The sequence below is a fragment of the Alligator mississippiensis genome, chromosome 8, assembly GCF_030867095.1.
Source record: "Alligator mississippiensis isolate rAllMis1 chromosome 8, rAllMis1, whole genome shotgun sequence".
NCBI lineage: Eukaryota > Metazoa > Chordata > Crocodylia > Alligatoridae > Alligator > Alligator mississippiensis.
The window spans coordinates 11100009-11122555 of record NC_081831.1 but is presented as its reverse complement, the minus strand read 5'-3'; the positions used below and the strand labels follow the sequence as shown (position 1 = coordinate 11122555).

Sequence of the window (22547 nt, the reverse complement as noted above, 5' to 3'; positions counted from 1 at the left end):
AAGCTGTATGCACGCATTGTGTGGAAGTCGTGATTTTTATACACAGAAGCTCTGACATGGGACAGACCTGTTCAGTGAAGGGTCTCTGTGTGCATCAACTCCACAGGACCTCTCACTTAAGCTTTATGCTGTTTCAGCTTTTGTAGATGAGACTTAGTTTAATAGGTTGACTTTATTACAGTAGCATCTTGGTGTCAGCCAAGACCTGTGCCCCACAGTGTCCTGAAAGCTCACAACCTAAAGAGTAAAAGTGAGAATGGAGACCCGCAGAGGTGACACATTTTGCCCAAAGTCTGTGGTTGTGCCAGGAATAGAGCCCAGGTTTTATGTTTTAGTCCAAAATCTTATACTCAGAGCTGGGCTACTTCTATGCCTGTCTCTTTATTTGGATCCTTTTGATTTTGCAATACTTCCATGAAAATAGCTTCTTCTTCAAGGAGCACAGACCTAATTTCTCTCACCCCTCTGCATGACCCACAAGTCCTCATTTCTTCCAGGTTGTCCTTGGCTCTCTGCCATTTTTGTCTTTTATTTTTTTTTTATTACTAACCTCAGCATAATTAGGAAGCCAGGAATGTGCATGGGAGATGAATGTGGCCTCATTAGATTCTTAAGCAGTATTGAAATAATGTCCTCTCATTTACATCTGAAATCCCTAAATATGCATCCCAAGTTGTCAGTGTTGCAGAGAACTGCCATTAAGCTGCTTGCTGAAGGCTTTCGGGTTTGCTGCATCCCTTTTCTTGTTTGAAGAAAAGAAAATGTTGGATTGTTGTGGCTAGATCCAGGAACAATGGGACATCTCCTTCCATCTCCATTTGGGGAGGAGGGGGAAGGGTGCACCTGATCCTTTGTGGACGTGCTTCTCGTGATCTTGATGTTGGAAGCTATTCACTGAGGCTCTGTACTTTATAGAGGCCAGGAATTTCTGCAAGGAAAATAAAGGCAGGAAGTAGAATAATTTTGAATGTCTCACTCCAAACCAACCTACCCCACTACTGAAGCTTATTTCCAAACTGTTTTTCCCCACATGCATGTATCCCCACTTTTGTGCCATACTTTCTAGCATGGTGAAGTAGTTTTCCATCTAGTATTCGGGCAAAATCCTTCCTGTCCCAAGGCCACTGGGGTAAGTCTGAATGAGGGTAAGGTGCAATCTAGGTTCTGCAGAAGTCAAAGGGAATCTAGCCATTGGCTTCAAGAGAGACAGGATTTCACCCCTGGCTGCTTTCTTGGCACAGGCCCATCTTCAAATAAGTCTCTTAAGCTCATGTGTCATAATTTACTTTGCGTCTGTCAAATCACATTGGCCTTCTCTTCCTCCTTCCAATAAAGAGAACCAAAATGTTTTTGGACCCTTCCATGATAGCTGTGTCTATCTGGACTGGTATGTTCCCCTTCATCACAATGAATGTAACTGCTTTATAAAACTTGATAGGAACACCATGCAGTATAGTTGCCGTTGTTTTTTTAGACTGCTCTTAAACTACCATTGCGGTGGGGATAGACACTTGAATGCACTCATTCTAGTTGCCTTCAGTTTCCTATCTACCACGGTCAAAGAAGAAGCCAGTAACAGAGGAAAATATTGAACCCAAGTCCTGATTGATCCTTGGAAGACATCCTCCTAGCTTATCTTCTGTTGTGGATCTAGAGTGCAGTTTGCTGTGGCAGGTAAGCACCAAAATAATGCTGACAGAAGCAGAAAAATGATATCAACTGGCTCTGTCTGTTATTGCCCTCCCAGGGATCAGCTGCTTGCTCTTAAACTTGGAAGGTGGGTGCAGCTTTATCAATCTCTCTGCACCTGTGACAGGAGGAGGAGAAGGGAGAGGAAACTGCAGAGACAGCAAGAAAACCCAAGCAGGCTTGCTGCGTGTTAGGCTTGATGTTGGTATGCTAGGCAGGTGTCCTTAAAAGGAAAACTTCCCAATTTGATGAAAAAGCATAATTCACCAAAACGTACAAATGAAACTAAATGAATCCAATGCAATTAAAATGGAGACAGTGTGTAATCTGGTAACCCACTTGAAGGTTCAAAGCTTCATCTCTTTAAAAATGTTATATTTAAAATGGATTTAGAGCAAGCCATGGAGCACAAAGGTCCTCTATACATCATCCATATAGAAAGAGAATCAGATCAAAAGCATCTGTGTCCAGGCACAGTGAGGAAATCGCTTGATCTAAGATTGTACCTTGCTCATGCAAATATGTTTATGGCTCTTTATGTAAATGCTGTGAATATAAAGACCTAGCTGTATGCTAACAGAAAAACATTTGGCAGAACAGTAAAGGCAGAGATCAGCATTGGGTTACCGCCGACACAAATGTGGACTTTATAACATTCAACAAACTCAAGTCTTGGGGCAGTAGCACAGCCCCGGGAGACCTGCTTTCTATTCTACGCTCGCCCACTGAACTGCTCCGTGATTTTGGGCAAGTCTCTTACTTGATTTCTGAGAACTGCTCTTCATCCACTTGGAGCATTCGTTCCTTGGGGCAGGGAGTGTCTATCCAGCACTTGGCAACATGAGGACCTAGTCTCAAGAGGCCGCTAGATGCTAGCATAATACAAATGAGATACCACCCCTCTCCCACCCGAGATGCTGAACTTTGGCTATTCTGGCAGGCAGAATGCATCCCCATTTTGTCTTGAGCTAATCATCTTAGTGGGAGGATGTGTGAGATACCCCCTGGATATATTACAGTGTTATGATGTGATGTGCATCAGGAGTGTGATCGTATTAGTCCAGATGGTGTTAGGGAGACAGCCAGGTTGTCACTTCCAAGTCGCCAGACTGGGATAGCGGTGAATGACACTTGGTACCATCTGACAGCTGTCTAGCGGCCTGTGTGGAAGGGGTCTGACTATTTGTTGAGTAGCTGGTGGGCAGCAATATCACAAACCACATGCTGCAACTGGCACTAACTGGGGTGCTGTTGACAAGCTTAGCTGAGGGCCAGGCACGGACCGGTCTGCTCTTCTGCCTCCCGGTCCAAATGAGATGCTGTGGTAGGCAGCATTGGGGAAACGCATGCTGCTGCTTTTGCAGTTTAGTGGGCACCAACACCAGTCTGGCACTGATCTGGATAAGTCACCCTGTCCACTCCCAGCCTTTGTGTTGCTACTAGCCAGGCCCTACCCATCCATCTTGAAAGACACCTATTTCAGGTCCTTCATTAAGGATGACCAACCCACGGTTGTCCCCCAAAATGGCTTATCAGGGATCTACAGTGAGATATCCCTTCCACAGTCCCAGAAGAGGAAGGGGATCCACATTTGGGGCGCTTTCAGTCCGAGTCTCCAGTTCCCTGATGGGGGAAGTCATGTTCTTGCTTCCAGTGGATTTCCAGGGCCCTGTACTACTGAGGTCTTTAGAGCTACAGTTGGGGGAAGAACAATGTGACTTGACTTTCCTGTCTCTGGACACTTTCTGTCTTAAAATCCTGGACTGGAGCCTAGTTTGCCTTGAAGCCTTGCCAACAAATGTAATATTCTGTCTCAGGCTGGACAGCACAGGCTCTGAATCCAAGATCAAGCCCGCTCCCAGGCCAAGAGGGATTCGGAGCACAAAGAAGGGGCATGCTGGGCGAGGGAGAACTTCCTCCTGTTGCTGTCAAGTGGGGACTTCTGGTTAGCTGAAGGAGTGCTGTTGGCAGCCACAGCCAGCCCTTCTGCTAGTCCAAGCAAGGTTAACCTGCTAGGGAAGAGCCTGCAGGAGCCCTGAAATCCCGACAGAAAGTGGAAGGGTGGGATGGGAAGAGGACAGGTGCTATTTTTGAAGGAGGCTGGACATGTTTAAAACATTCAGCAGCACACTTGAAAGGGCTTGACCTGCAGCTTTGTGGGTACATTCATCACTGTGTTTGAAGGTGGGGGGGGCATATACAGCCAGCCACAAAGCTGCCTTGACAAACCATGACCTGACTGCATGATGGAGGGGGGACACTTGTAGAAAGAAGGAAGGGACTTGGGGGGGGGGGGGGGGGGGACATAGGCTTCTTAATCCTGCTTCCTAATCCACTGTCACTTGAAGACGGTGTAGTCCTCTTATCCAGGGCACAGGCATCAGCCGTGAGGATGGTGCTCCACATCCCGGGTACCAGCATCTTCCCAACCCTTGCACCTCTTCTCTCCTCTTAGTGTCTGGGGAGGCAGATCCACTCTGCTCCCAGCCTGTGTGGTCACTGCAGCCCTACCCTCCTGCCTTTGCCTCCCAGAAGTCTGCCCGTGACTGCGAGCGCTGGCCCGGGCAAACAGCTTGCCTTGAGGGCTCTGGGGACCTGTGCAGCACGCCTGCCTGCCCGCTCTCCTTGCCTGGCGCTGTGCCCCACAGGGCTCGCGGGTGCCGGGCCGGCTCTCCCTGCCTGCGATGCCGCTCGGCAGTGGGCAGCTCCTCTCCTGCCTGCTGGCGGGGCCCCGCTGCGGGCACCAGCCGCCGGCAGGGGGAGCTGCGGCCGCGCCGGAGCTGCCCTCCGGGGGCAGCGCGGAGCCGTCCGGGGGGAGCCGTCCGGGGCCGGGGCTGCTCCGGCTCTGGGGGGAGGAAGGGGGCTGGGAGAGGGGAGCCCCGCACCCCTGCCCCTGGGCTGCAGCATGCAAGGGAGGCACCCCCCCCACACCCCACCCCACCCCATCCCATCGCATCCCACCCCATCCAGCCCAGCGGGATGCGCCCCCCCCCACCCCCCCGCGGTGCAGCGCGGTTCCAGCTGTGCTGCTCGCCCCTTCTTGCCACGTCCCGCAGCCAATGGGAAGGGGCCGGGGGGGCCCAGCGCCGAGCCCCATTGGCTGCCGCGCGGCTCCGGGAAGGAGGAGCCCGCACTTGAAGTTGGAGTGAGGGATCCAGCTGTGCGCGGGGCTCCCGGCTGCTCCCGGCCGAGAGGCAGCGCGGAGGAGGAGGAGGAGCATCCCCGGGGGAGCCCCTGCACCCAGCCCCCGTCCCCCTCCTCCGCCCAGAGGCGTGCTGCCCCCTCCCGTGCCGCCGGCCTCCTCCAGATGTGCCGCGCAGGGATGCGCTAGCGGCGCCGCAGCTGGCCGGGGCGCCCGAGGGCAGCATCCCGGCCCCATGCCGGCGGGGGGCAGCCCCGGGCTCCTGCCGCCGCGCCGCCGGCAGCCCAGGACGCCCCGCGGGTGCTGAAGCTGCGCCCCGGGCATGGCCCTGTTCCTCTGAGCGCCCCCGGCCCGGGCTCGTGCTGCTGCGCCCCGGCTCGGCCCCGGGGCTGCGGCCGGAGCATGGACGGGGAGGCGGCGAGAGCAGCGGAGGAGCCGGAGCCGGAGCCGGGCAGATCCAAGACCTTCATCCGCCTGAACGACCTGTCCGGGCATGGGGGGCGCCCGGCGCCGGGGGACAAGGACGCGGGCAGCGGTGGCTCGGAGGCGGACGCGCTGCCCTACCCGGCTCTGGCGCCCGTCGTCTTCTTCTACCTGAGCCAGCACAGCCGGCCCCGGAGCTGGTGCCTCCGCATGGTATGTAACCCATATCCTTTGCCCGCTGGCAGGTGGCACCAGGCAGGAGGGCCCCCCCCACGGCTAAGAAGTTGCTTTGGGATGGATGGCAGCTGGAAGCTCTCCAGATGTGCAAAGCCAGTGGGTGGCAGGGACGGGACCCTGGGCTTGGGGCTCCTGCTCAGCATGAGCGGGCTCCGAGTTGGGGCTGAAGGTGGCAAAGCCCCCGGGGCTGCTTGCCTGCCCGGAGGCAGATCGGCAGGAGCAGCCGGGTGCTGGGCAGGCAGGAGGCTCCGCGCTCCTGCCCAAAGTTTGCAGTGGTTTCCTCCAGGGTGGGAGGCGCGCCTGGATCTCTCCCCCGTTCCCTTTCATTTGTCTGTCTCCAATTCACATCTTGGAAGTTTTTCCAGAACCTCTTTCAGGGCTTTCTCAATGTTTCCTGCCCAGGCAGGCAGGGATTTCTCTGGCCTTGAAGTCATAACATGACATTCCAGAGAAGTACTAGGGAATGGAAACAAGCTGTAAGGACTTGGAGAGGGGAAGAAGAGCAGGTCCCTCTCCGGAAGATGGCTTTGCCCTTCCCGGGGCTTGAGCTGAGGTGAGGGAATAAAACTTAGCGGGGAGAAGCCTGGATGGCACTGACAGGCAGGCACGCCAGGGCAGGGCAGCTGGTGTTGTGGGCCCAGGAGGTGCCTGCTCTGTTGTCTGCTGGAGTTTGGAGGGGCAGGTTGAATGCCATCCCCCTGCCCAGCTCAAGGTGGGCCCGATCCTTGGCATCAGCTCCCCTGGGGTGGCAGTTCCTCAGCTGGGCTCCTGCTCCACAGCCAGCAAGCAATCCTTCCCAGGGAAGCTGTTTGCATAGCACTCCGTGATTGATTTACCCCCCCCTCCCCTCCCCAGGATAGCTGGCTTTCCCCCATCCTTTCCAGCCCAGCAGCTACTCAGACACAACAATGCACTCAAACCATTACACCACCTCTCCCACCTTGGCCCTCAATGAAACTGGAGGGGGAGGTGTGCGTGTGTGTGTGTGCTTTAAGATTGGGAGGAATAAAAGTCATGCCCACCCCCACCGCAAACCCCTTAACAACCAGACATGTGCTTAAGTGAACAAAGGAAAGAGCCAGGATGGGGGTTTGGGCAAGCATGTGCAGCCGAGGCTGGGAGAAGCCACAGACCCCTCTGGCTCTCCAGCGCAGGGAGAGTGGCTTGGATCTTATATACTACAGCATTTGCATGACAAAACCCCAGAGCACTGCCATGTCTCACTGATCTCCCAGGGGCAGCTCTTTCCTCCCCCTCTTTCCCTTCTGCCATGGCTACGTTGCCCCAGATATTAAAAAAAACAAACAGGTATAGGGTGTGAGGAGCTTTGAAGCCAAGGGGTCATTGAAGGACTGGACTTAGGGTGGGGGGGGAGAGAGATCTGGGCTGGAGGGATTGTCTGGTCCTGGCTAAAGGATGCAGTGTGCAGGGCAGGTGGTGGCTCAAGATGGGCTACTGGATGGCTTGTTCTCCCCTCCCTTTTATGTCCCGCAGAGCCTCAGGTGAGTGCAGGAGTCTGCCCTGAGTGTCCTGGGGCTCTTCCATTGCTGTCTACCCCCCAAGGAGCTGCCCCTTTCCTTCTCCAAATCTGCTTTGGGGAGGGGCAATGGGATCAAAACCAAGGTGCTGGAAGTAAAGAATGTGAACTGCTGCTCTGAAGTCTGGAGGGGAGGATGGGAGGTCTGCAGTGGGCTTTGGATCAGGCCCTGATTTCCTCCCAGAGCTGTTCTTTCCCTTGTGTTTCAGCACTGGGAAGGCAGTGGGGAGTGGTGGGATCCAGGAGAGCCCAGCACTGGGCCCTGGGAGCAGCACTCTGGCATCAATCAGTGTGCATGGACGAGCTTTGAGGTCACCAGTGACCCCTAATTCAAATTAGTGCCCTATTTGCACCCCCTTTCCTCCTCCCCCCAGATCTGGGACGGGGTTGCTGCCCCTGGCTGCTTTGATCAAGTTGAATTCCCCACGGAGAAAAGAAGTAGCAGGGCTTGCAATGGGGTGCGGGCCCCTTTCCAATGTTCCAGCTACGATCAGAAATTTTTCAGAGCGCTAGAGGTGCTTTACTGCGTCTAGGCTCGAGTTCCGTTCATGATTTAAAAATGTATATGTATTAATGGGAGCAATCTGACTTCCAGCCGGGCTATGTGCATAAGACGGCATCTTTCTGAGTAAATAGGAAGTTATCAAAGCCATCCTCAGCTTCCAGCCGGAGAGCGAGTCATTATATGCAGACAGAAGACCTGGGTGGGGAGGGGGAGAAGCTGTGTGTAAAGTTGTTGGGATGAGGAGAGAGATATGTTGCCTGGCCCTCGGATTTTGGGTAAATCGGGGGATTCAATCTAGGCTGAAATTGCTGTGGCAGAGAGAAGTGGCGACGTTCTCCTGTAGTCTTGAATGCTGTTTGCCTTCAGCTACAGCAGTCCTGCATCTGATCAACAGTCTGCATTTTCCCCAAAATGTCCCCTGGGAGGGAAAATGAGGTTTCCTTTCCCAGTCCTATGAAGACTCCCAGCAGTTTCCCAATTTCATTTTTTCTACACGAGCTGAGCAGTTCAAAGCGGCACTTATTTAAGCAATCCAAAAACTTTCTAAAGCATCCTCTTTGGAGGAGGAAATGCTAATGAGGGACCACAGATCACTATGGTCTTATCTTCCATGACTAATATTATTAGGTATGATGGCTGCTTTTAAATATTTGCTGTCTTAATGATCTTGACTTGAGACAGGTGTGAGCATCTCAAACTATTGCAGGTGCTTTCTGTGGGTTTTATCTCTTTCCCCCTCCCCCTCCTTCCCTTCTTTCTTTTGACTTATGTGAGATGCCCATTTCAGCTTGACAAGTGCCTCGATGTACATGCCTGCAAATGCAAACAGATTAACTTCTGTCCTTGGAAAATTAGTGTTGGTTAAGAAGTTTCCTACAGGGCACCCGCAGGCACCAGCTCAGAGAGCGCAGACACTAATCACAGCCTGGGAAGCTGGATCTTTCCCTAGATGTTGCCTGTTTTCTGTTCATTCCTAAGAGAGAAACAAGAGGGCACAGGCTCCGATTAGGTAGCAGGAGATGCACCGTGACCCTCTGTTTTTTTTTTGCCAATTGTGGTTATCACGTCATTGACCCAGAAATAAAGAACTGAAAACATGACCCAGCCTACTGAAGGGTGAGAGGCTGTCTTCCCCGCTGGAGTACTGACTGGGTCTGATCCCTTGTTTAAATGTTTGAAATGCTATTTACTGGGCAAGCTGGCTTTCTTCTTGCATTTCTCTTCTGCTGTTTGCTAGGGGAGTTTAGCTGTTTGCCTATTTACATTTACGTTTTTTATTATTATTATTTACATTTCATTAGCTTGGTGAGTTCAGGAAAGTGACTTATCCCATTGTAATCTTTAAGAATCATGACCTTATGGCAAAACCCCCCGGTATAATCGCATGAAATTCTTTGTTTCTACCAGCTGCTCTGGTTAAAGTGACAAAGGTTTGGGACACACGGCCGGCAAAATCCCTTCCAATCTCTTGCAGCCTTGACGGCTGATGTCTATGCTTTCACAGGCACGTTCTCATACTTTTTGTTTTATTTTACCCTTGGTTCATCGTGGCCACTGAATGCTTAGAGTGCAGAAGATTGGACTCTTGTTTAATTGCATCTGCTGCCTTCCTATATTTTTTTTTTTTTTTTTTAGGTTCCCAGATGCCCTTTTAATTCAATTAATTCAGTTTTCAGATGAGGCCAGATTGTGGAAATGAACAGATTCCTGGCTTGGCAAAGCATGTGTGCAATGTAGGATCTGTAGTGTGCTAATATAGCTGCTAAACTTTGTCGTCTACCAGGGGTGTCGCAGTGTTTTGCCAATCCTGGTCCTGTGCCCTTGGCTTCCTCTCCCTCCCTAGGGAACTTGCTTCCATGAAAAGACCTTCCTTTGCTGGAGGGACTTTTAATCCAAAAAGAGGTGGTCTTTTCCCCTCTTTCTCATTGCCTCTGTGCTCTTGATACTGGAGATGAAGTGAATTTGATGGAATTTAGAAGGAAACAGAAGTTCAGTTGATTATTCAGCTGCAATGATACTAAGTCCCCATCAAGACAACTTGCTGGGGCTTTTTATAGGGCTTCGTTCTGAAGCCTTGATCTCCTGGACCGCAGATGTTTTTTGGCTGGCTGTTGAGCGCATGCTTGTTATAGGGGGCTGGAGGAGGCACGGGGTGTTGGAACCTCGTTGAGTCTTTTCCCCTCCTTTCATCTCAAAGTGGCCATAAGATGGGTTTGGTTGGATACAGATCTTATACTGCAGCGCTTCGGCGTGCTTGGATCTGGGATTGGATTCGACATGGAAATGAGTGCCTTGTGATCCTGTTTCTTTAGATCCAAAATTTTCCCAGGTCCCAAGGCCCAGGTTGTGTCTCCCTCCCATGTATCTCCTCTGCTGCTCTTGGTGCTCTTCAGTGCATAGGGAATCTGGTCCTTATCCTGCACAGGGCTGGTAGCAAAGGTGACTACAGCTCCTCTCTGTGAAATCCTGGAGCACATGTGGGCTCACAAGGAGAGAGGAGCTGTGTGTCGCTGAGAGGCATCACTGCTGTCAGATTCTGGCTGCGGCTGTGATGTGCAGGGTTCCTGCACTGTCAGTGGAAGATGTCAGTGAGACCTAGCTGGCTCCTGAACTTGCAGAAGGGATTTTGAGTCCTTTGGAGCAGCAGTGAAATGCTGGAAGTATACGTCCAAACCTCTCCAGGTGAACAGATGCTGCTGAGGCGTGACCTTGTCGCGGTGACAAAAGGCTCTGCTCTGGATGAGGAGCATGTGTTTAAGGAGGGAGAAGGCCAAATGTGGCTGTTGCATACAAGTTTATAATTGCCAAAGTATCATGTCAGAACTGCTGGCCTGCAGATGGAATTAGAAAGCTAAGCAAGCCTCCAGCATGGAAGGCAAGGCTTGTTTGGTCCGTTAACTGGTCTCCTGGAACGCAGAGTTCGCTGAGATGGGATATCTGCCACAAAAACCGGGAGAAACGCTCAGTGACTCGACTTTGAATTTCACTTGAAAGCCCCGTGCAGGCTTGCAAAGATGAAAGCCCGGCCCAAGGTCTGTACCTGGCTGCTCTTCTTCTCAGAGACAAAAAGCAAGGATATTGTTGGAGAGTCGGAGTGTTTGAAGAGCAGAAATGAAGCGAGCAAGGAGGCTGCGACTGCCTGATACTGCGAGAGCGCTGCATAGGGAAATAATACAGAGCCTAGCTGAAAGGGAGCAAAGGTCCTTATTGTAATGAAGAGACTGAGAATTTTTTGCCCCCACCCCGTGCAAACAGCAGTGTCTGAAAAGCAAGGCTGTATGCAGATACAGAGGCCAGGAAAGTAGATGAGCTTTCTAACAGTGGAGAAGGTGCCACTTCTGGGACACAGCCAGCTGTTTCTTTAAAGCCCCCCTCCCGATGGATAGGATAAAACCAAGCAGTGCAATATTCTGTGAATCATCTTGCACAGAAGGGAAACGTTTTGAGTTGTGCCTGTGGTTGCTACTGCTGAGAGTAATCTCTTCTTATTTCAACAATGGTGTACTTGGGCATTGGCATGCTTGGTAGAATGGAAGGTGGCCCATAAGCTGTCTTTTGGGTTTCATATATTCCAAGTGACTGCTTGCTATAATGATGAGGAGCTGGTTGTTGAGTCTAAATGGCAGTTTAAATCCTCTTTCCCCTTGTCCCTGTGGATCTGGGGGGGTGTAAAGGTCTGATGCGTTGGTTCTGATTCACTTTTAGCCCTAAACATGAGATGGAAATACAGCGCTGCTTGAATTTAGGTTTTAAAATGACATAGAAAACCGCAGAATCTTGCCACCGGAACCAGCTTAGGCTCACCGGTAGATTTGTCAGCCCCAGTAAAACTGGTCCTTGGTTTTGTAACAAAACCAGGTGAGTGCTCCCCATGGCAACTCCACTCATCTCTGCTCGCTTTCCCCCAAAGAGATGCTGCTGATCAAAGGCTTCGTTCTGGTGACTTGCCGAAGGTGCGTGGCTCTCTGGAAGCTGGTGCAGCCACAGATGTTCAACAACATGCAGGATTGGGCCCTAAACTGTAATGGCATTAAGCCAAAACATAGCTTAATTGTGCAACGGGCAGATTGACATAAGTCTGTCCTGCTTGTTTAGAGCTTGTATTGCTTTGCTTAAATAGGCAGAAGGGGAATGCAGCTAGAGTTTCCCAGAGCTGGAATATCACATGTGATTGCTGCAAAGGGTGGCTGCTGGGATGTTAAACAATCACTTATGTAGCTCCACCTCAAAGTTGGGTCTAGCATAGACCAGTGGTTCTCAACATTTCCAGACCCGAGGCACCCCTGGATAGTCTTGAGGCCCTCTTTGAAAAATGCCAGCTCAGCTTTCACTTCTGTTTTAACTGTGGAAAAATGATAGAGCAATTCTTTTCTTGCAAAGAACATGGAAAGACCACAGCACATCAGAATGGTTTTAACAGTATGGATTCCTGTGTGAGATCTCTGGCTTTATCCTGTTCCCACCCCTAACAGTGCCAACATTGTGGGGCACCCCATGGCACCCTTGAAAGGATCTCTCACAGCACCCCAGAGTCCCATGGCATCCTGGTTGAGAATCACTGGTCTAGTCCTTACCAAGCAATGCATCATACTGCTTTTCTTCAGGGATTGGAGAGGAGAAGGGGTGGTTGGGTGTTCCTTGCTGTGTCATAGAAATTGTGATCTTGGAGAAGTAACTGAGGCCACACATGCACTGCTCCAGGCAGGCAGGCTGTGCCTCCTAGGCTAGGTTTAAATTGGTTTAAGTGATCAGAAACTGGTTTAAACCTGTAACAGAACAGATGTTCAGTGCACATAAACTAGTTTGAAAATTGGCTGAAACTGGTTTGAGATAAAACTGGTTAAATGTAGTATCAGACTTAACTGATTTGGCTCAAATCGGTTTATGCAATGTCTGTTCCAGACCCCTTGTTGGTTTAAGATAAACCAGACTCCCTCAGCATCCCAGCAAGCTCTCTGCTCTACAGCAGGACTGGCCCCTCCCCTCTACTCCCTGGCTGGAGCTCTGGCAGAGACTGTAGACACAGCAGGGTCTGCCTGGCTTCCCCCTGCCCTACACCCCCTCCCTCACTGCTTGCTGCTGAAGCAAGGATTTCCCTTCCCCTCCCCCCCTGCACAGACCCCAGCCCCACAGACCCTAGGCATGTAGTATGCTAGCTAATGCCGAGAGGTGTCCACGTCTCCAATTTCACTGGGGCAGGCAGACAGAACAGTGACCGCTTAGGACTTTATGGAGCTAATCAACAGGTCAGCTGGCACACTTTTAAAGAACAGTTTGAACTATTGGAGAGAGGATATTCTTTTGCTAATGGGGTAATGGGGACTGTTTTCAGCTCCCTGCTGGCTGCCTTGCCTGTCAGTTTGCTGCAGACAGTATAAAGAAGCAGGGAGAGGAAGATTGAAAAGCTCTGTATCATCAACAGATGCATGCACTGCAACCCCCCACCACTTGCCCCAGAGTGCTAGCAGGGGGCTGGGGGCTGGCAACACTCCTGCCCCTTGAGCAGCCAGCGGAAAAAAGCCTGGGATGGTGCAGGCAGACCTCCCTAATCAGAGGTCCTGTGGGAACCTGGCATGCCCCTCCCCTCCTCCCCAGCTCAGCACTCTGGAAGGGAACGGAGGGCTACTCTAGCGCCCCGCAGCTTCTAGCATGAGCCACTGCAGGCCTGTGCCTGAATTTCCTCAGTCCTGAGAGAAGGTAGGTCTGGTTACAAACCGGTTCAGCCTAGCCAGGCTAGACTAACCTGCAAAGATTGAATCAATTCAAGCTCAGGCTTTTTGAATGTCTGTCCCTAACCCTAAAGTGGAAGCAGTGTGGCTGGGTCCACACAGTGCTTTGGCTGAGATATTCTGGTTCTGGTTTAGAGGAAGCCTTCCTGGAGCTGTGTGATGTGCTTGAGGGACCTGCTGTGGGGCATGTTAAGTTGACCATGTAGACATAACCCTGGTCTCTCTGCCTCCCTTCTCCATCTGCACTGCCTGTTCCCTGGGCTATTCTGAATATAACCCTTTATCAACTGAAAGACAGTGGGATCTTTTGGCAATAAGGATCATGTTCTCTTTGTTCTCTGCTCATAGGTCCCCAGTACTGAGATTCGGGCTCCTGGGTGCTGCCACAATAGAAATCATAGCTACTAGCCAAGCCATGTCAGTGGAGCATCATGATGTGGCAGAGCTGCCTGTTCCTGAACGGACAGTGATATGGGTCTCCCAACATAGGGTTCAGCTACGGTGCCTGGGCCTGTGTTTGACTGAACAGTGTTTCATACTTAGGTTAAAAGTTACAAGACCTGGGGGGGGTTTATTCAGGGACACATTCTGGTTTGGCCTCCCTGTGTTTTCAAGGCAAGCACCCTCCTTCCCTTTATCCCACTCTGCTGTGAATCCCATGATTGTATGTGCCTTCTTTGTGGAGGGACCTTGCTATGGTAGAGCCCATAGAGAGAGAAGGGTCTGGAGATGCCATGACTTCAGCCTTTGGACTCAATGTGCTCTCAATGGAGAAAAGCTGGTGGCCTTGTGCCAAGAGCATGATCGGCATGAAGAAAGGAGGCTCTGGTCCCTCACTTCACAACCTCTATCTGCTCTGCTTTCTAGATCCCTTCCTTTAAGAAGCCCTGGGATGGGCCTGGAGGGGTTTTCATGGGCTTTTCAGAAGGGAGCTAATGCTGGAAGGACTGTGCTGTGCTGATCCCGTCTGTGCTGTCTTTTGCTTCCTTCTGTCCCTCCTTGCAGCAAAGCCCATAAGGCCCAAGTCAACAATGAACTGAGCAACAGAGAGAGCATGTCAGGAGGTCTCTGAATTTCAGAGTGAGAGATGACTTGCCTGTTTCTAGTCACCCTTCTGAACAGTGCCTTGAAACCAGAGGTGCTTGGAAACCTCCTGGCTAGAGAGCCTTGCTCTGTCACTTGGGGTCAGAACAATCCTCAGGTTTGGGGTCAGAGAGGAGTTTTCTCTTGGTCATGTTGGCAAGGATGGCATAGGTTTTTAGCCTTGCTCTGCAACTTGATCCTCTTTCTGGGACCTGCCAAGCATGTACCAGTCCGTTACCTTTCTCCCATTACAGTGCCAAGGCATTAGTAGCGTCCTTATCCCCCATGCTTTATCTGTGGCATGCTCTAGGGTGTTTTTGATTGTGCTTTATAGCTGTGATACATGAGGGGTTGGAGCTGATGATCTGTAGGACTCTTAAGGTAATGTTTGCATGTGAGCCCAGGCAATTGGCCTCAGCGACTTAAGTGGCCCCTTCCAGTCCTACATCACTAAAACTGATGAATAATTTGTTTGGTTCATGGGATGACCTGAAAAAAATGAGGAATGGAGAAATTGTTTTGGATCAAATTAAATGTCTCAATTTTGGGTTATTTTTATTCCCTTTAAACTTAACACAACTTTTGGTCCCTGTGACATTTCAAAAAAGAAAAATCAGCTAAAATGTCAGCTCCATGGAAAAAGGGTGGAAAACTCGAAATTGTTTAATTCCTCCCCCCTTCCCCCCCCCCCCCCCCCCAAATTGACTGTCTGCCACATTCAGACTGAAATTTGTGAATCATTTCTAATGCCTTCAAACTGCAGGTTTTTCAGGGATTAATCATCTGAAAAATCTTTTCCTAGCTCGAAAGAAAAGCTTCCTTCTTTGTGATTAAGTTGCTCTATCCTGAAAAAGGGCCAGGTTTTTTTGAACGGCGATGGCCTGGTAGGATTTCTTGCATTGCTTGTAGGGACCCTTGTTTTGGATTCTCTCTATTTGCCTGATGTGAGTTGCTGGAAGGCGTGACGTATGGCTAGACTGTGGGAAGGGGATAAAAAGGGCCAGCTTCAACCTTGGATTACTCCAGAGCCAGCGGAAACGTGATTGGAACCGGGCCGAGAAGGACTGGCGTGGTCCTCTGTTCTAGACGGGCAACGGGACCCTGTGCCAGCCTCCGGGGTGGGTGGCATGATGGGTATCTCTGAATGTCAAGTGGGGAAAAGTATGGAGTGGATGGCTGGATAGACAACCCCTAGTCGGGGAGGATGGGCTTCTTTTAGATGTGGTGCCCCTGCGTTGAAAGAGTGGAGTAACCAGGAGGCATCTTGCCAAGGGGTTGAGACTCCGTGGGGAGGCTGGGAGGATGGTATTTGCCTCCCGGTGCATTTAACGGCAGCCAGCAACACTCTGGCTGCTCCCGTCCGAGCACAGCCGGCCGTGGTTCCCTCTTCATCCAAATAATGCACTGCGTATCTTTGTCCACCCCTTGTAGGTACAGGCTGATGTCTGATACGAGGAGAGGAGGGGTGTGGTTTGTTTGCCTCTTGTGCATGTGTGTACGGTTTTTTTTCTAAGGATCTCCTCCCGCGAATTCCCTCATCCAGGCTGTTGTGTCACATCTGGAAGTTTGTGTAGGAGTTTATCCAAGTGCTGGAGTACAGTACAGCTTTTTCTCATTTAAAAATCACAGGCTGGCATTTTGAATCGAGGGAAGGGGCGGGGGATCGTCTGCCAAAGGGGAGGCTGGAGCAGAAGAATTGTAATGACTTCCAGAAGTTTTTTTTCTCTCTTTCTTTTCTCTCTCTCTCTATTTTTAATAGTCCATGTACAGAGACTCGACTCAATGCAGTTCATTATGTCACTCTAACCTGTCCCCCGTTTAACAAACAACGCTGCTGCAGGCTGGATTTAACCAGCTGAGATGCTGATGCATGGCTGGGCAGCAAGAGCCTGAGTTTGGGGGCTCAGAGGGTTGGGAATCTAGCAATTTCTCTAGGCTGGAAGAAGGGTGGCTGCAGCATCCTGCAAAGAGACTGTGCTTCAATCGGTGACGATCTGGTTTGATTTCTTGCCTCCTTGTAGGAAATCCGGAACAAGGATTCCTACAAGATGCGACTGCAGCAGTCTCCAGAGGCCTGGTTTTAATTTTAGAAGAAGAGCAGGAGGAATTTCTGGAGTGGGATCCCGTGTCTGGTTCTCAGAACCCTTTGCCCCTATTTCTGCCTCCTTGGCCCTGCCTACATGGAAGGAACGTGCACTGATGTCCCTGCCAGCAAAAGGCACACCGATGTCGGCCCTGGTTTGCATCAGTGCATTGCCTCTGCCCTGGTGAAATTTCTTAGTTTCACAGTTATTAGGGGCTGGAAGGGACTTTACAGATCATCAGGTCCGGCCCCCCTGCATGTGTGCAGGAAAGACCACTGGGATCAGCTGATGCATCTAATGTAGACAGGACCCTGACTGCTGTGACCTGAGCTGCCCCTTGATGGGCACGTGCCAGTCTCGGAAGGTGGCATCTGCACAGAGCGGCTGGCTCAGAGCATCTCGGACTGTGCAGACAGAGTGCACACGCTCATGCGTGCATGCGTGTGTTCCTGGTTTTGCATAAGCCACGTGCCATGGGTGCATGTATTTTAAGTGGATGCCGTGCAAGGGGCTGAAAATGTTGCGGTGCATCACAGCATGTGTGTTGGCATTTCTTTTTCTTGTTTGCTTTTGTATTGCTGGGATGCCCAGGTGGGATGAAGGCCCCTCTGTGGTTTGACATGTGCAAATGCAGAAGAAGGCCAGTCTCTGCATTGAAGACCTTTGGATCCAAACTGTGTCTTACAGCAGCTCACAGAATGTTGTTTAAGGATGGGGAGCAAACCTAACCTCTCTATGGAAGGATTTCTGCCTGTGTGAGAGAAGGGGTTTAGAAGAACGACCATATTTCAGTGGTGGAGGAGAGGAACCAGGTGTAGATAGCCAGGCACTTCTTCTTCTCCCACCATTGAAATGCAGCAGCTGGTCTATAGCCACAGTGCTGTCCACAAGCTCTTCGGGGTTTTCCTCGGAGTGGAAGTAAAGAATAATCTCCAAGTGACACTGCCAGGGATCTTAAAGAGGCAGAATACAATTAACCAAGTTGGAATTGGGTCAGGGTGCTGAAATAATGGCCTGCAGCCCCATCTGCACAGGGCAAGACACCATGTTTATAGGAAGCAAGCTCAAGTAGAGCTGGAGTGACTGTGACCCAAGAGGGTCCCGCCAGCTCTTGTAGATGGAGTTGATTTTGTTCTAACCAGGTGTCAAAAGCATGTGCTTAACCAGTCTCTGCTGACTTATTGCTACAGAACGGGTTGGCTGCTGGACTTCTGTGCCTCCGCAGGACTGGGTACTAGAGCTTGTCAGAAATGCCTGCTGTTTGGCACGTGACATTTTAGAATATGCTTTTCTTCTGCAAAAACGTTTTGCTTTTCTGATGGAAAAGCAAACTTTCACTTTTTTATCCTTTCTGCACATAAACCAACCGACCAGGCAACACTTTTATCCCTCCAGAAAGCAAAATGTTTTACTGGGGGGGGGGAAAAAGAAAAGAGTTTGGATTTTAGACTCCCATTGCTCTGATGCAAATGTTCTTGCTGTTTGCTGTTCTCATTTGGGTCTGAAAGCCACTTTGCATTGGAAAGAGGAGGACTACAGTTGGCCCAGCTTTGCTGTTTGCTTGGTGAAAGTGAAGTCTTACTGTGAGAAGTTCAAAGGGCTCTTTTTTAAATGATTGTAAGTAATCGTAGAGCCTCGGGCTCAAGTCGGGCTCAGGAGGTTGTCAGCTGCATACGCTGACCCTGACATTTTCTCTTTCCAGGGGTATCCCTGCCCTCTTGCTGCTGAAAAGTCAGGACTGGCTCTGGCTTTGCTCAGAGGTTGCTACATAAAGTAGAAGGATCCTGGGAGCCTGCTCAGCCATGGGGTGGTAATGCAGGAAGCTGCCTGAAAAGGCCGTCGGGTTGCGATGGAAGGAGTTTTGCTGACCCCAGGCATCTGCATTTGGGCTGGTGCAAGGGAAGAGAAGGGGAAACCCATGACATATTACATAACCAAAGGCACACTAATTGATTGTGCTTCAGGAGGCCATTCATATCTGCTTCCTGCAAACGTCCTAGCAAATAAGCTTCATTAACGTGAATTTTGGAAAGCGCACTTCTTTTTTTGGCTTCACCAGATGCCAAAAGTGAGTTTCAAACTCTTTGGTCGTAACACTTGGTGACTTATGCCGTATCAGTTACTGGAAGCCATCCATTCGCTGAGCCAGAAACAATACCGTGTCTGAGGGAACGAACCAACGTGGCATGGATTTCAAGGGCTGAGCGTTTCCACCCAGTTGCTCATGAACTCTGGAAAGTAGGACATGCACATGTGCGGAGGGGGCGGTGGGGAGGCGAGGGGAGGGAAAGAGTTGTGCAAAAGAAACTTGTGAACTTAATGTTTTATGATTTTGTTCATAAAACAAAGATGAAAACTGACACGCGTAGTGCTGGCCTCGCCTCTGCTGATCAGCAGCCTGCTCGTTCTCCTTTACTCTGCGGGGAAGAAGGGGGTGGAAAGGAGGTGAACACCCTTCCTATGAGACAGTTGATTTTTTTTTTTTTTTCACCTAGGAAATATGGCATCCACTCAAAATACATGCACCCATGCCACATAGCTTATGCAAAACCAGGAACACATGCATGCACGCATGAGCGTGTGCTCTCTGTCTGCATAGTCCGAGATGCTCTGAGCCGGCAGCTCTGTGCAGATGCCACCTTCCGAGACTGGCATGTGCCAGGACAGATTTCAAGCATGTCCTCTGCTGCTGCTTTTTTTTTTTTTTTTTAATCCTCCTTGTCATCATCTTGAAGTGAGAATGAAATAGCAGAAGCAAGGGGCGAATGAATTATACAGAGGTGCTCAAATGCATGGGGTACATGTTGGGATATTGCATCCATTGAATCTAGGATGGATTGGTGGGTCAAGTCCCCTCCCTTCCTGAGTGTTTATAGATGTTACCAGACTGTCTGGGGACCAAGTAAGTGATGCACCTTCTTGCATCTGGAGTCTGATTCTCTGTGCTCCCACTGGCATAAATGAAAGCTGGGGGTGCTCGGCACCAACCTGGATCAGGCTTACGGTGATTTTTAAACACTTCGCAAATTCTGCCTGTGCAATGGGATTGTGAGTATTTAAGGTCACTCCTGATTCTGCAGTAGGTTTCTTAGCTCATCCTTCCCAAAGGAACAGTGTTTTTTTAAAGATGAATGAAGTTTTCTCCTTCACCTTACTTTGTACTCAAGCACGTGGGTTATCTGCCCTCTGAACAGGATATCCATAAGGACCCCCATGTGTATTACATCCCCACACATACGTGATCTGCTTTGTTGGCTCTCATGCATTCTTCTCATCTGTCTTGCCTACAGAAAAGCTTTGCGTACATGATGACTATTTATTTGACCTTCCTGTATCTTGGTGCCCTCCAGTTGCTGGGAACTCTAGCTCGGTAGTTCCACCTTAACCACAGAAAGCAGAAACCCCAGTAAGAATGATGAATAATCTAGCCCTACTGCTCCATTGAATTAATGCCTATTTGGGGAGGCAGGGAGGAGTGGAATTAAATTAATATCTGACTTATAACTGCTACTGTAGCTGGTTATTGACTTATCTCACTTTGGAGGAACATAAATATATCTAGGGACATGGACTTGAGAGCATCTTCTGCACTGGACCATGGTGCGGGTCTCTCTGATGCTCCTTGGGAGAGCCGTCACAAATGCTAGGGTCAACATCTCAATTCCTTTAATGAAGGACTGAGCTCAGTATCCAGCAAATTGTGAATCAGAATATGTGTTCCTTCTTTAAGAGATTGTGCCACAAGATCTGGAGGTCTCTTTTGCATAAATTGCCTAATGTTCAGAGCCTTCAATGGATGGCTGGTTAATGAGGGATATGGGGACTAATTTAAGATGAGAGCACAAGCTTTTCAACTCTGGCTTTGTGGTTCACTTGTAGCCCAGGTCTGTAGCAACTGGAGGTTTCTAGTGTCTGATTTGATACCCAGTGTTGTTAGTTCCTGACTCTTTTCCTATCATTAGTGCCTTTTTCTAGACCACCCCTCCCTCTCATTTAATAACAGGGTGGTCACAGCTCTCACTGACTAGTTGAGAAGATGCAATCTGTATGAAATGAGTTAGGTGGCCAGAAACCTTTATTGATGGTCTCAGCAGAAGGGAGGTCATCATTCAGTGAGGTCTGAATTGCCTTGAACCCCTTGTGACACTTGACATTGCTGTGTGGAGGTGGGGATGTCCTGCAGCCAGCAGCTCCACACCTAGGGAATTATTCTGGTCAGAGAGGTTAAGACAACAACCAGCCGTGCGCCGTCATATAAAAACCAGCGTTATCCTAAAAGACCTGTGCCACCATTGACAAAGCATGTTTGCAAAGGTCTATATGCTTGGTCACGAGAATTGTGAGACTGTCACAGTGCCATCTGTTATTGCCAAATACTACCAAATCCTGGTAGGACATTGCTCCTATGTTGTGCCTAGAGAAGCTCATTGTGGAGGCATGTTTGTGAACACTGAAACCACCGGAGCAATGAGGTGTTGCTGTGGCACCAATGATGACACAGGACATGGGCAACAGGTGCCTCCTGAGTCTGGGGGGGCCACGTGCAGAAGTTGACAGCGGGGCTGGAGTTGGCGAGCTCCCCGTGGCGGTGGAGCCAGAGCTGGGGAGCTTCCACAGATGCCACCGGCGGCGTCGGGGGGGGGCACGTCTAGCCCCTGCAGATGCTGCCAGTGGCATTGGCGGTGGGGACAACCCTGACAGGGGGAGCACATCGAGCTCCTGCAGATGCCACCAGTGGCATTGGCGGTGGGGATGGTCCTGTCGGGTTGTGGGGGGGCACATGCCCGCGCCCCGTGCCTCCCCTACACGTCGCCTATGACACAGAAAATGCCAGTGTGGGTGGAAGAGGTTGAACCGTGGCTGGCAGTGCAGCATGCAGAGGTGGCCAGTAAGAGCACCGTGTTTCACTTGGCACTTTAACTTCTTTCTGTTTGGGGTGGGTAGTGCCACCTTGGGGGGAGCTTGTAAAGTCAGGCCTTGACTACAGGGACTTCTGAGGACCCAGGGCCCCTGCTTGATTGCAGCAGGCCTGGAGAGCTGAGACTGCTTAGCATCTCACGATCTCGGCAGAAGTCATGGCCACTTGAAATCTATCCTGATCCACCTATTTCACTTCCCAAAATCCAGTTGGGCTTCAATCCTCCCAGCTGGCAGTGGAGTATTGCTGGCTAGAGACTCTCTGCTGCAGAGTTCACCAAGGGGCTGCTCGCTCTCTTGGGAGATATGCAGGCTCTCTGCAAAGGTAATGAAACCGCTGCAGGGCATCCTGGTGAGTGAAGCACTTGACTCAGTGCTGTCCTTGTGCCGGGTGTGGAAAAGGCTCTGGCACCATCACTGAGAGCATGACTCTGCTAGAAGTGGTTCTGGAAAAAAGCCCCCTTGCACTCATCCTTGCTCACCTCCCCACACCAAGCCCCTTCAAGCAGGCTTCTGTCTCGTTCTGTAGCACGAGATTTATATTCTGCTCCTTCCTTCTGTGTTGAATCTTATCAGCTGCTAATAAAAGAGAAGCCGACGTTGCATCCCCAGAGGGGTGCGTGCCCTGAACTTGCCAAATCTCTTGGAGGCTGCTGTGTCTCAGCAATGCCTCAAACTCCTTATGTGACCCTTCATGGGATTTCCCCACCCTCCCATCTGCCAGCACAGTCTCATCCTCATCCCGATACTGTGGAGACCTCGTGGGGCGGGGGGGAATCCCCCAGCTGCTCATGTCCTTGCATTTCCCAGGATGAGGCTTCCCTAGGTAGGTTTTGCTGTCTGCTAACATTGGTCTCTCACCTGCTGTTTCCCCGCGTTGTAGGTCGCCTGTTCTGAATAGAGTTCTCAGCATGTGGTGTCTTCTTTCTGTCAGCTCCGGCGGCACCACCGTTGTTCGTTTTGGGAAAGATTTAATCCTTTGTGCTCTTGCACCCTCCTGACCCCTTTCTGGGAGGTGCTGATTGTTTCCTGTCACCCCGGGAAGGGGAGAGAATATCTGGGAGCTAACAATGGATGCTTAGAGGCTGCGACTGGTGCATCCTTTTGTTTTGGCTAAAGGGACGTCTTTTGCAGATGTGGAGAAGGATGCGGAGGGAAGGTTTGTTCCCTTCTCGAAGTGCTTCCAAGTGGGTCCCGATCT

At 50.6% G+C, this 22547-nt stretch overlaps 1 protein-coding gene across 5 annotated transcripts in view; it reads left to right on the top strand.

Annotated features, from left to right (window-relative positions):
- The first annotated feature begins 4839 nt into the window (after positions 1-4839).
- CACNA1G (calcium voltage-gated channel subunit alpha1 G) overlaps positions 4840-22547 on the top strand; it is a 346031-nt gene continuing 328323 nt past the window's right edge. For 4 of the 5 annotated variants that reach the window (XM_059732103.1, XM_059732101.1, XM_059732102.1 and 1 more), the window contains exon 1: positions 4858-5478. In XM_059732103.1, the coding sequence (XP_059588086.1) occupies positions 5234-5478 (245 nt within the window). In that variant the 5' untranslated portion in view covers positions 4858-5233. Of the gene's footprint in view, positions 5479-22547 lie in introns of all 5 variants that reach the window. The other variant, XM_059732104.1, reaches the window with a different exon arrangement.